This window comes from Cydia splendana, chromosome 12, assembly GCF_910591565.1.
Source record: "Cydia splendana chromosome 12, ilCydSple1.2, whole genome shotgun sequence".
NCBI classification, from domain to species: Eukaryota; Metazoa; Arthropoda; class Insecta; order Lepidoptera; family Tortricidae; genus Cydia; species Cydia splendana.
This window is the reverse complement of record NC_085971.1, coordinates 10,147,750-10,160,848: the sequence shown is the minus strand read 5'-3', so window position 1 is coordinate 10,160,848 and position 13,099 is coordinate 10,147,750. Positions and strand designations below refer to the sequence as shown.

Below are 13,099 nucleotides of genomic sequence, written 5' to 3'. Positions count from 1 at the left end.
TGGTAACTGCGATTTTGCTAATTAATCAGGTTAATCAGGTATAATAAAAAAGTATTTGTTTTGTATAAGTAATATTTATTTAATGGGTAAAGTTTGTTTGGTGAAGGTGTTTGCGATTTCATCATTTTAAATTAAACTTTAAATTACTTGATAAAATCCTCTTAATAAATAGTAGGTTTACTTACCTACTACATTTTCATCTTCTCATAATAAAAAAATAGTTATATTTTATTTTTATATTTAATTAAGGATAGGTGGATATAAAAAATTCTTACGGCTGTTTTACGACTTCTACTTTCGGGAAAAATTCAATCCTATTTTAGACATCTAGAGTTGCTAGCGCACGTAGGCTGCGGTGGCCGCTTAACATCAGGGGGGCCTCGCGCTTGTACGCCATCGCCATCGTCGTGGTATAAAAACAATTTACTGCTCATTTAGGGTGGCTAACCGAAGCCATTATAAATTTATAACATTGTATCAAAGTTTGAAAAAGTATTTTTATTCTTTAAATATGTAGACATCAGGTAATTTATTACAATAATCTTTTGGAGTTCTGGCTATTACCTATATTACAATCTACTCATAGATTTTGTAGAAGATACAATAAATATATATATATATATATATATATATATATAAGATATATATAATTTTTTATTATAAAATTTTACTCATTTAGAAACCGTAAATCTTAATCCTCTTTAAAATTTTACAAACAGTTCGTTTTGTAAATAAACGGAATATACTACCAGTATTTATTAAACGTGTGCAGTATCTCAATAAGCGCGTCACGGTAGTGGTCGCAAATTCCACTTTACAAGTTTTTTTCTATCATTTGTTTCGTGCACTACCTTTCATCGTCTCTTCTCTACTGAACTTATCCAGTATTCTTAGGACCTTCGATTATACACAGTTGTTTCGGATCTAGAGGCCATGTTTTTTCTGTTGTTCCTGAACCGAGTGTAAGTACGGAATACCTGAAAATCAATGTAGAGCACGCATGCGCGCCGGTTCGCGTTTGACAGCCAGCTCGGCCGGTGATATTTTGTTGATAATCCCTTAAATAACACCATAGAACAATCTCACATTGAATAAAAATATCTAAAACAAAAGCAAAAAATGTTTAATCTAATAACTTCACACGTTACTTGACTGTAACGGATATAACGGCCAGTGATCGTGATTCTAAAAATAAATTTTGCCATTTATTACAATCATGTAATGTGATTTTGTGACAATAATATTTCGATTGGGCATGTCTGATTAATAGTGTAAACGTGCAAATAACATAAAACAACGATATGTGGGACGGGTGAACCGTTCAGTTTACTTAACTTGTTAACTAAATCAAATTGTCAAGAAAATAGCTACGAAATGAAGTTGTTTTAGAAATGAGTGATTGTAAGTGAAGTAAGATGAACGAGACGCTCGGACGAGGGTACGCACGGATAGAGGCTATACGAGCAGCACGAGGGGAGCCTCTTGGGAACATGGAGCCCGGCGCTCCGCCCCCGGACCGGTACAACTCTGTGTACTTCACGCTGTTCGTCGCTGGCGCAGCTTTCCTGTTGCCCTTTAATAGGTAAGACGAAGTGTTTAATCTTTAAGAGTAGACTGAAATCTTCAGATGTACTTTACACATCGTAGTGGTAGCCTGGTTAGTTATCTGGTAAAGCATGTCACCTACGCCTGGTTATACATACTAGCAATGGTTCAGTCTAGTGATTATTATTACCATTAGTACGTACATAGCTAAGTTATCGGTAAACTATACTTCGTTTTTTAGGGTTCCGTATCCAAAGGGTAAAACGGGACCCTATTACTAAGACTCCGCTGTCCGTCCGTCCGTCCGTCCGTCCGTCTGTCACCAGGCTGTATCTCACGAACCGTGATAGCTAGACAGTTGAAATTTTTACAGATGATGTATTTCTGTTGCCGCTATAACAACAAATACTAAAAACAGAATAAAATAAAGATTTAAGTGGGGCTCCCATACAACAAACGTGATTTTTGACCGAAGTTAAGCAACGTCGGGCGGGGTCAGTACTTGGACTTGGGGATGGGTGACCGGTTTTTATTTGCCGTTTTTTGCATTATGGTACGGAACCCTTCGTGCGCCATTCCGACTCGCACTTGCCCGGGTTTTTTAGTATTAGAAAAGTCTTTTTAATGAAAAACGAAAGAAGGAGTATTTTTAATTATTTATCTTTAAAAAAATAATTAATAGTTACTATTTTTGTAGAAGCATTTATCGCAATAAATTGGGGACTAAAAAAATTATGGAATTATTTTTAGGTAGGTAGGTATGATGTTAAAAAAAACCTTAAATATTGGAACTTGGTCTAGTATTAGGGTTCCGTACCCAAAGGGTAAAACGGGACCCTATTACTAAGACTCCGCTGTCCGTCCGTCCGTCCGTCCGTCTGTCACCAGGCTGTATCTCACGAACCGTGATAGCTAGACAGTTGAAATTTTTACAGATGATGTATTTCTGTTGCCGCTATAACAACAAATACTAAAAAGTACGGAACCCTCGGTGGGCGAGTTCAACTCGCACTTGTCCAGTTTTTTTTTATAATTTCCATATTTTTTTAAATCGCCAATTCATTTATTGCGATAGGTAAATTGCTCATTTTCTACATATTCAACTAGATTTTGTTATAAATGTCATGTATATACCCAATTACTACGCCGTTCTTAGCAACTGTCCTAGCCCTAGTGAGGAAATACGCATAAGAACACTAACTACCAAGAGTACAAGCTAAATAACAACGTGTGTTCACAGTTTCATAATGGCAGTGGACTACTTCCAGCACCACTACCCGAACACCACCATAATGTTTGACATGTCGACGGTCTACATCGCTTCGGCTTGCGTCGCGGTGGTCGCTAACAATCTACTATTGGATTTGTTTACATACAATACTAGGATAACTTTTGGTGAGTTGAATACATGAAATAATCCTGATTATTGCAGTCACGGCACTTTTACGGCTCAATTAAATAAATTCTAATTAAATACATAGATACGAACGTAGATTTCTTACCTTCTCTCTCTCTTTTAATTCTTTTATTACGTACCAGCACAAAAGCAAGTAAGTACAATTATTTAGAGTTCAGAGAACATGAACTCTCCACTTGTGTTCCCATGAATTTCTGCTTAACTAATTTAACTCTCTCTCTATCTCCTTTCCTTATAATTATTTTATTACTTAAACCAACAAAATGGCTGGAAAAGGCTGAGGGAGAGCATTCGTAAAATTGCTAGACCAAATTGGCACTTTAATCTTCTCTAATTGTAGTAAGTAGGTATGAAATCATTCGGCTCAAAAAGGATGTAAAGTCAGTATCTTACAAGCAACGTATAGTTATATTAGGCTATGAGAACCACCGTGTGTAGGATTTCTTTTGGCACGACGTCATAATATAACCATGAAGTCAATGTTTGAATGTGTTTCGAATATTTCAGGTATCCTCGTCTCCCTAGCAACGATGCTATTCGTGGCTGTGTGCAACATCGGGTGGGACGGGTTCTCGACGCGCGTGTCCTACACCATCAACCTGGTGGCCATCGGGGTGGTCGCGTTCGGCTGCACCGTGCAGCAGGCCTCGTATTACGGGTTCACTGGGTGTCTGCCACCGCGGTACACGCAGGCTGTTATGGCGGGAGAGAGTAAGTGGATTTTTTTAGTTCTAGAGGGTCGGTAGTGCGCATGTGACATCCCTGGAGTAGCTAGCGTCCACTTAAGCTACCTTAACCGCTTGCCATCAGACGACTCTATTCTAGTTTGTCACTAGTATAAAAAAGCTGCGAGTTGAATACGTAGGTAAAACTGAACAACTTTTAGGACAGTTACCACCAAATCGGTCCAACCCAACTAGGTCGGCAACGTGCATGTGATACTCCTGATGTTGCGGGTATCCGAAGGGGGCTGTATACCAACTTGTTTGCTAACAAGGCTATAAAAAAACCTACAAGGTGAATTTAATGTATAAGTTACACTGAACAACTTTTACTAAATACAGTAGGTACTATAAATAAAGATAATTTTTAGAGCACCGTACAAAACTTTGTTAACGGAGCTCTTATGGGATCACTTCGGTCTTGCAAATCGGTTAAATGCGTTTTTCTCAAAGACCGTACCGGTACCTAAAATAAAAAACAGCCAACAGTTATTTTATTATACTTTTCACAGTGATATCTTAGTAATGAATATTAGCGATTACCTAGCTCAGCAATTAACTGCAACATTTTTCCAGGCGCAGCCGGTTTCTGGGTATCACTAGACCGTATCGTAACAAAGTACGGTTTCCGCCAACCGCGCCGCAGCACCTTCATGTTCTTCGTATTCTCCATCCTGATCCTGCTGGGGCACTCCATGCTGCACCACGTGATGATGAAGCACCCTCTCGTGCTGCATTACCTAAGGCTGACGAACGAGTCCCGACATCGGCGGAGAATACAGTTACATCTCAACCCTAACGAGGATGCTACATTGGTAAATATCATTTATTTTGAGATGGTAACAACTAAAACTCTAAAATTATGTTAATTTTTTTATTTTATTTTAAATGGACAAAGTTTAGTTCAGCGTACTCGGCTAACGTCCTGACCACTACCTGTGTTTTGTTTTAGTTAATTATAATTATATTAGTTTACTACAAACTATGTAAGTATATCCCTGTTTTAGATGGAAGGAGAATCAGGCGACGGCAGTTACGGAGTGTTGAAATTGCAGAGTCCAGCTGTGTCAACTACTGGGCAAGGTAATAAAGCTTCATCTTTATGTCATTTTGAAATTCACGAATTAAGTCTAGAAACGCATTTTGTTTTTAAAGTGAGAATACTTACTTGTAAGGTCGGTATTACGAGTTGGATGTTGGTTCAATTATTTAGCTATCTCACTCATTCTTGGCTGATTCAACTCATACCTAATTATTGAAATAAAGATGCAATATAACAACAAAGATAGGTAGAAAGCCCAGATAGTTTCATTGGTTCTTCTGTAATTTTAGACATATCTTGTAAGGTTTCCTCAAGTGGTAAAGTGACTAGAATCATCTTAAATTATCAAGAAAGATTTCCTAATCTGGATTGGAGACTTGAATTTCATCAACTACAACTATGTAATTGTTTTAAATTGTTACAGGAGACATAGAAACCAATACATTCAGCTTCGCCAACCCGCTGTACTCGCCGACGGCATCGGCGCCAGTGCCGCTGTCCACGCCGAGCGCCTCCGAGCCGGCCACCTCCCCTCCCGCGGCGCTGCGCACCCCCCGCCCCTCCTACAAGGTCGAGGATGTCGTATTCGAGGCCCCTGAGAGGCCTACGTCGTGGAGGGCTTTTAAACGTAATTTTAGATTTGTTTTTGGAATTAAGAGTAATTTCTAGGAAACGGTGCAATAGGACCTTAGGCAAGGGAGACAATTGTTATATGTAGATCAAAAATCTGCATATTTTTAATGCTTACTTCTCCTTTTTACACCTTGGTGTGACCAAGTACGAAATACAGCGCTATATTGTAACTCTTTCAGAGAAGCATAATACTGGTTGGTACTGTAGTTTATAATTCTTTACTAATATTATGTAATGTTTTTTATACTTCAGGAGGCGTGTTAGCACGTTGGGCGGTAGCCCGGTCTATCTACCCCTACATGGTCTCCATCGGGCTGGTATACTTTACGACACTAAGCTTGTACCCCGGCATCGCTTCAGAAGTCCCGTCCTGCCGTCTTGGTGACTGGATGCCCATCATACTCATGTCAGCGTTCAATCTCTTTGACTTCATTGGAAAGGTAAGAACTTAGCTGTTTACAATATTAAAAAAAAATTCCACCTCTGACGAGATTTTAACGTTCATACTTTTTTTGGGGCTTTAAGGTTAGCTCTGTTTTTTAAATGTTTTTTAGCAGTTCCATTCGCCAATTTAGGTATTGGGTGATCCCAATCATCTTGCTTTTGTATTAATTGTGTACTAAAATAACAGACCAGTCGGATAAATTGCGGAAATGAAACTGTGAGTTTAGTATCTGGGAGTTAAAATCAAGGATTAAATTTAACGGCACCTAACTTCTCATATCGTTTTCAGATTGTCTTCATAATGTCCAAAAATTACTTAAATAAAAAAAACAACGGGTTGCACTCCGGGAGTGCCGGCAGAAGTGAAAACTCAATGACATTGTTACTCAAAATATTAATAACAGCGCCATCTAGTGCAAAATGTCTGCAGCACTATGTATAATTGAGGATAACGCCTTCTAGCGTTATTTCGTCGCATTACTTGAAACCCCTAAGCACATCACTGTGAGAACTAGAGTTATATTAGTACCAGTTTGAGGGAAACTCACTAGATGGCATTTAAATCAAAAAAGAAAAACTCAATGACATTGTAACAGTGTCCGTCACACGTGACGTCACGTCTTACGTCTTACGCTCTCGCGAATTTAACATTTTTCCCCATCACAAAAAGTGCTCAGCGCCGCTAAAGAAGTTTTCACTTCAAAAATACTTCCAGATAGCAGCCGCGTGGCCATATGAGTGGAGCCGCAGTCAGCTGCTGATGGCAAGTGGCGTGAGGTTGCTGCTAGTGCCGCTCATGCTGCTGTGTGCCGCGCCGCGCCACTCGCCGCACATCGTGGGGGATGTAAGTACTAGTTACATATTTACACATAATAATATCTAAATTAACTACACATGTGGTATAACCCAATTCTAATAAAAATACTTCCTAATTTTCGGGCGTGTCGTTGCACTCTTGATGAACGCTACTACACGCCTAGAGTCCGTCTATGCTAACTTTGCACCGCCTTGGCGAGGAAAGAGTGTGAACCATTAACACGAAATTCCTTTGAAAATATGACGTTTAATAGTTGTCTTGACTATTTCATAACATCATACCTATCTAGAGTTATCTTAGACTTAGAGAGACCCCACATTAGCGTCTTTTGAGCGTATCTAGTCGTCTAGCGGGCCCTATGGAAAATGGTGTCGCTGCGCAATTGCACCTACGTTGCTTCTAGCAGCAACCATAGAGTCGACTAGACGCTAACGCTCGGGAGACGCTAGTGTGGGGTCTCTTCTCTTCTTACATGAGAATGTAGACTATGTGCCACGTACCTAAAGTAATATTTATTTATTACAGTTCTACCCTATCATGTTCTCCGTCGTTTTGGGTTTCACCAACGGGGTGTTCGGTTCTGTGCCTATGATCATGGCGCCTTCGCGAGTCGGCCGTGAGCATCGTGAAATTGCTGGTAAGATCATTGTCACACCTATATCAAATACCACTGTACGATTGCGGATTGCGGCAGATCTTGACTATGTTTTCTACAGACGTCATTATATTAAATGCTAGTCTACACAGTAATTGCATGGTGTTTAACCAGATAGGATATTTTTTACTGACATCGATGAAATAAGGGTAAAAATAATGGCCTAGTTTTTCGCATTGAACTGTTGGAGAGGTCCCGGCACTGGTATGAGTAAATTAATGTTTTGTTGGATTTAATAGTACCTACACGATAACTATGTAACCGATGTGAGTATTTCATATTTTTCATATAGGTATGTGGATAAACATCAACGAATAATAATATTGTTGTCCACAGGCAATATGATGACTCTTTCTTACAACGGTGGCTTACTCTCCGGCTCGCTAGTGTCATACCTCCTGTTGGGTATGCTCGGCGCGCCAACCGGCGCCCCGTGCCGCGCCTACCCCACACCTGTGCTGCCAACTATCGCGACCACCACGCCGCACTCTAACCTCACTACAGTACATTAACACAACGAACTGTCCGGCTCGCTGGTGTCTCCTGTTGGGCAATTGCTCGGCGCCCCGTGCCGCGCCTACTCCACACCTGTGCTGCCAACTATCGCGATCAGCACGCCACACTCCAACCTCACTACAGTATACACACTGGCCACGCTTGCACCCCCCACGCATTCAACCCCCAATACATTAACAATACAACGGCGGTACAGTCCGGTTCGCTGGTGTCGTAATACCTACTGTAGGCATAATACGCCTTTTCATAATCAATATCATGAAGAAGATTAAACCGTTGAAGAGGCAACTCCGCTACGAAGTGCTACGCGCTCGTAGCGAATTGATCTCGCGAAGAGGAAAATTGTGCTACGGCGACGATATTGTAGCAACAGTATGACGTCAACTTACAGGAGCAATATTAAGAAAAAAAATATACGAATAAAATATCCAGAACATCGTTGAAAATAATATCTATTTCAATATTCAGATGATTTTGGCTCTACGAAAAATCATTAACATCTGATAAACCAACTTTATATCCATTTCTGATTGTAGTAATAGGAGTTAAACCTTATGACACACGCAGTCTTTATGATGCAGTCTTATAAAACAGAAACAATGAGTACCGTAAAACGGGGTGAAAAGACACGATTTTCAACTTCAAGGACGATTTTCGCCAATAATCCAAATGATAAAAGTAACAATTTTGATATCATTTTATGAGTCTTGGTTAGTTCTTCAATTTTGCATTTGTGAAATAAATTTTTACCTACCCAATTCAGAGAAAATCAAAGAAAACTACCTGTTTTCTCCATATCCTTAAAACGGGGTCGATAGACACAAGAAAGGGGTGAATAGAAATATTAAGTTTTAGCTGTCATAGGCATCGAATTTGGTCATTTTTATGTGGATACTCTATTGGCAAATGGTATATATATCTGTTAAACAGCTATTTAACACAAAATTATTTTTTCGTGTCTTTTAACCCCCAAGGCGTGTCTTTACACCCCTTTGTTGTATCTAATCACCCCCTATGGCGTAACTGTTCACCCCATATGCGTGTCCACTGACCCCTTTATCACGTAAATTTGCTTGTTATTGGTTTTTTGCAAAAAAAATGCTTTATTATAGAGAAAATTAGTGATATTATTTATTATTTAGGTACTACAGATACTATATTACCAGATCAGCTAACTTTTACTTAGTTCATGTCAACACATTTACCGCTAGAACAAAGTTCAGACAGGCTTCATTTCTTACCTCGGCGAGACCTTACTTTAGAGTCAAAAAAAATCTAACTTTTAGGCAGTTTGATTAAGTTCTTTTGGTATCAATGTAGAGAATAAATAGTCTACTTTATACGCATTCCAAAAAATCTAATTTTAGAGATGTACGTTTTTAAATATAACAACTTGAAAGAAAAAGTTCAAAATTTCTCTATTCACCCCGCGATTTCTGTTCACCCCGTTTTACGGTAATGTGTGTACAGTTTTATTGATAATGCCTCGAATACGTACCCAATCTTTTTGTACATATAAATAAGTTCGAAGACGTACTTACCTATTTCAGTCAGTCGTCTAGTCGATTAATTTATTATGTTGGATATTTAAACATCGTACATGGGAGCCTTCAAATATAGGGGCCAATTGGGCCAAGGAGTGATGGGCCATTCTGTGGAATTTGCCATGACTGAATGTAACGAATGTAAAAATTAGGTCAAATTGTTCATAATATGGTATAAGTGTGTTTTCATCAGTAGAATTTAGAAATACACCTAATAAATTATTGTTCTAAATTATCACATGTTCCTTGTAGATATACATATTAGTAAAAGCACCCAATTTATACCTAACAATTTGTAGGTAAGTATATCATTTATTTTATGTTCTGTAGGGATATGATGGTCGCACTTGGGTTGATACAAGTTGATAACGCCAGTGTCCGTCTCTTTCAATCGCGTGGTGTTAAAGATTGACGGGTGCTATATTTATCACGTGGATTACTCCATCTATCTTACGTACAATAAATAATTTGTTTATTTCATTTTATATTTTACAATATTTTTTATTTCATTTCGTCGTCGTCGACTCGTCGAGTGTTCAGTAGCAGAATTAACTGAGCGAGTGAGGTGTTTAAAACCTACAAATACTTACTCTTATTAAGTATCTTAGTAACAATAAAGTTGTGTTCAGGGTGCCTAGCCAACATACCAATCGTTTACGCTCCGTAGCGAACGAAACGCCAATGTCTGTGTCATAGGTGAATATATGGAAGAGTGAGAGAGACGACTTTGACTACGCTACGGAGCGTTAACGATTGGCATGTTGGCTAAGCACCCAGTACATTTTGAACACCTCATCCGCTTACCAACTTCTAATACTGACTCTAACATGATAGTCATTAGAATTTTACGGCACTGGGTACTGTTATTTGTTAAATAATAGATTAAATATATTTTTATACAATGTATAATAATTATAAATGTTTTTTCATCACACTTTCTCCCTGTAAGTAATCTCAATGGATGGAAATTCCTACGGAACAAGGAAGTTACAAGTGCTATTTTTTGTAAATCAAGTTAAGTATAAATAAATTTTAGCGTAAAAATACTCTTAATAATTAATTTTACTCATTAATTTATGGTACATAAACAATAAAGTGGAAGCAACTTAATAGACGTTTTAATTTTTTTAAATTATGTATTTGCAATCATGCCTCAATTCAAATTTTATCATAATGGCGAAAGATTTTTTAACTTATCACATCTTGCAGAAGAAAATATATATTTTGGCCTATTAACAAATTTTGTTGTAAATAAGTGTGATGCTGATAAAATTGTGTGTAGGTATAACGGGTGATATTACAATTATAAACTCGAGTAGTAAAAAACCCTCCGGCTCGCGGCGTACGCTTTTTATTTGATTCTTGTCAACAATATTTACCATATCTCCCTTTTATTGTACAATGTAGAATTAATGGCAAGGACAAATCCATAAAAAAATATTTAAGGAACCTTTCGCAACCAGGCGAAATTTCAAACAATACCCCAGAAACCGACAGTACTCGCTAGTCGGGCAACGACGTGCAACTCAATGCCGCACGCCGCGAACCCGCTAGTCGGGCAAGCGGCGGACGTTCAGGGCTGTGCCAAGTAACTTTCGTATAAGTACGTGGATAAAATTAAATCTGCTGTCTCATCTGTTTAGGCTCCCCGTTTTGTTCTTCTCTTAATTCTAACTCCTATTGATACATACCCGTGTATGCAATTTCACGTAACCAACTAATAAGAATTTTTATTTTGTAATCGCATTAGGTAAAGTAAATAAAAATACAAAGTGAAGTAATAAAATATAATAATCAACTGTACCAACTTTTCGACCACATAATAATCAGAAGACTTACAATTTTTTCTGTTAGTGGCAGTGGCAGCCCTGAGGTAGTGAAGATGCAATGCTTGCCCGCCTGTCGGGCACTTCGGCGTCGCGTGTAGGTTTATAGCTCTTGCCCGACTAGCGGGTATGCCGGCATCTGAGTAAAGTTTACGAGTGCCCGAGAGTCGGGTACGCGGTGTCGAATGTGTTAATTTTAACTCAGGCTAAAAGTTAAATTTATAAAATAGATTAAAATACGCGGTAACACAACCACGGAGAACACAACATACAATTCTGTATGCCAATTTAAGTACTCAGCTAAGTGTATGCTGCCCAGTACACACTCGCTAGGTATTAAATTAGAGTAAAATAAGGAGTTTGGGATAAATAATTTTACGAGCTTGATTGACACAAAATATTTGTTAAATAAAACTGAATAGGTAAGTAAATAGAGTTTTAAGGGCAATTGTTATGTTTCAAAGAATCAAACACGAATGGCGTTATTTTGGTTATTATTTAATACTCTTTCTTTTAGTTAATACGCTGAGTAGTTAATACTCTTACTAAATGGAGTTCCTTCTATCTATGTATCTTATTCATAAACGCGCTAATCAAACTTCAATTAGCTAACAATGGTTTGTATTTCGGTATATCACTATCTGTCATTTTGACTTATGTATTTGTAAGAAAGGGATAAAACATAATTTAACTAAATCAGGACTGTAAAATTTTATGAATAAGGGGGTTTTTAATCATTTGTCATGGTCATTTGTCTACGGTCATGTTAGATATCTACAAACAAAAACCAAGTGGATACCTACCTACTCCCCCATTAATCAAAATTAATTTAATTTAAATATTATGCGGCGATTAAAGGTACCTAAAGTTGTCGTTAACACTACTCCGCTGCACCAGAAATGCTATAAAAATTACGATGTCTGGTTATCACTCTCGTTTTTAACGTCATTAACTGAATCTGGCTGAATGAAAGTAGGGTATGTTTTTTATCTAACCAGAAAGTATTCAGTTACTTTCCACTAAGGTCACACATTTATCTACGTCTTTCATTTCACACTTTTCAGTCAAAATACTCCAAATTAAGGTCATGCAAGTAACAAGGGTAGCACATTCTTCATTTTATACCGAACAAAAAGATAAGAGTGACACAGAGGATTTAGGATTGTAAATGAGATGGTATGCCACCACCTCTGTGAACTTGGCACCCGACCTTGACCAATTTTTTATTTATATTTTTTTTCTTATAGTATTTTGTTTGTAGTTGATTGTAGTTAAAAGGATTTTATTTGTAGTTGCCCCAAAAAAAAGTTATGGGGGTGAAAAAAATCCCAGCACCCCACTTTTGAAATCTTATACTTTTATTGTTGATACTGGCTTAGAATCGTTTGTAGTTGATTGTAGTTCCTTTATTTTCATTTGTAGTAGCCAAAAAACCCCAAAAAATAAAAAAAAATAAAAACGCCTTAAGAGCCCGTTGATGTCTTTTCCCGATAAAGAGCTTTTTCATGAAATTAAAGACGAGAGCGCGTTCATGTCAAGTAACGACCAAGCCGTAGTACTACTGTTTGACCAAGATGTTGGCTTTATACAGTTAGAGCTTATAAAGTTAGGACTTACAGAGTAAAAGCTTTGGTACTTACTACGGGATCTGATAACTTTTTAGTATAAAAGATTTACGCGCCTAGTCTTGGCAACACTTTACTTTTATGATCGATTCTGGTACAGAATCGTTTGTAGTTGATTGTAGTTCTTTCCTTTTCATTAATAAAAGCCTTACAACGGAAGAAAAATTTATTTCACTAAGAGAGCGCGTTGATGCCTTTTACAAGAAATGGACTAAATGAAATAAAAACTTAATCAATCCTTCACTTACTTGATTGATAATTGCTCAGAATCGTTTGTAGTTATTTGTAGTTCTTTTCATTTCTTTCGTAGCTG

The 13,099-nt window shown here is 37.8% G+C and overlaps 2 protein-coding genes across 3 annotated transcripts in view; one reads left to right on the top strand and one right to left on the bottom strand.

Moving 5' to 3' along the window:
- LOC134795561 (programmed cell death protein 5) overlaps positions 1 to 13,099 on the bottom strand; it is a 487,306-nt gene that overhangs the window by 65,548 nt on the left and 408,659 nt on the right. The gene's annotated exons all lie outside the window — the stretch shown is intronic.
- On the top strand, positions 856 to 7,788 carry LOC134795524 (equilibrative nucleoside transporter 4). The gene is made up of 10 exons (XM_063767411.1): positions 856 to 1,582; positions 2,786 to 2,940; positions 3,470 to 3,673; positions 4,261 to 4,499; positions 4,692 to 4,767; positions 5,151 to 5,354; positions 5,612 to 5,799; positions 6,519 to 6,647; positions 7,146 to 7,257; positions 7,612 to 7,788. Exons 1-10 carry the CDS (start codon positions 1,416 to 1,418, stop codon positions 7,785 to 7,787), a joined length of 1,650 nt encoding a protein of 549 aa, XP_063623481.1. The 5' UTR covers positions 856 to 1,415; the 3' UTR covers position 7,788.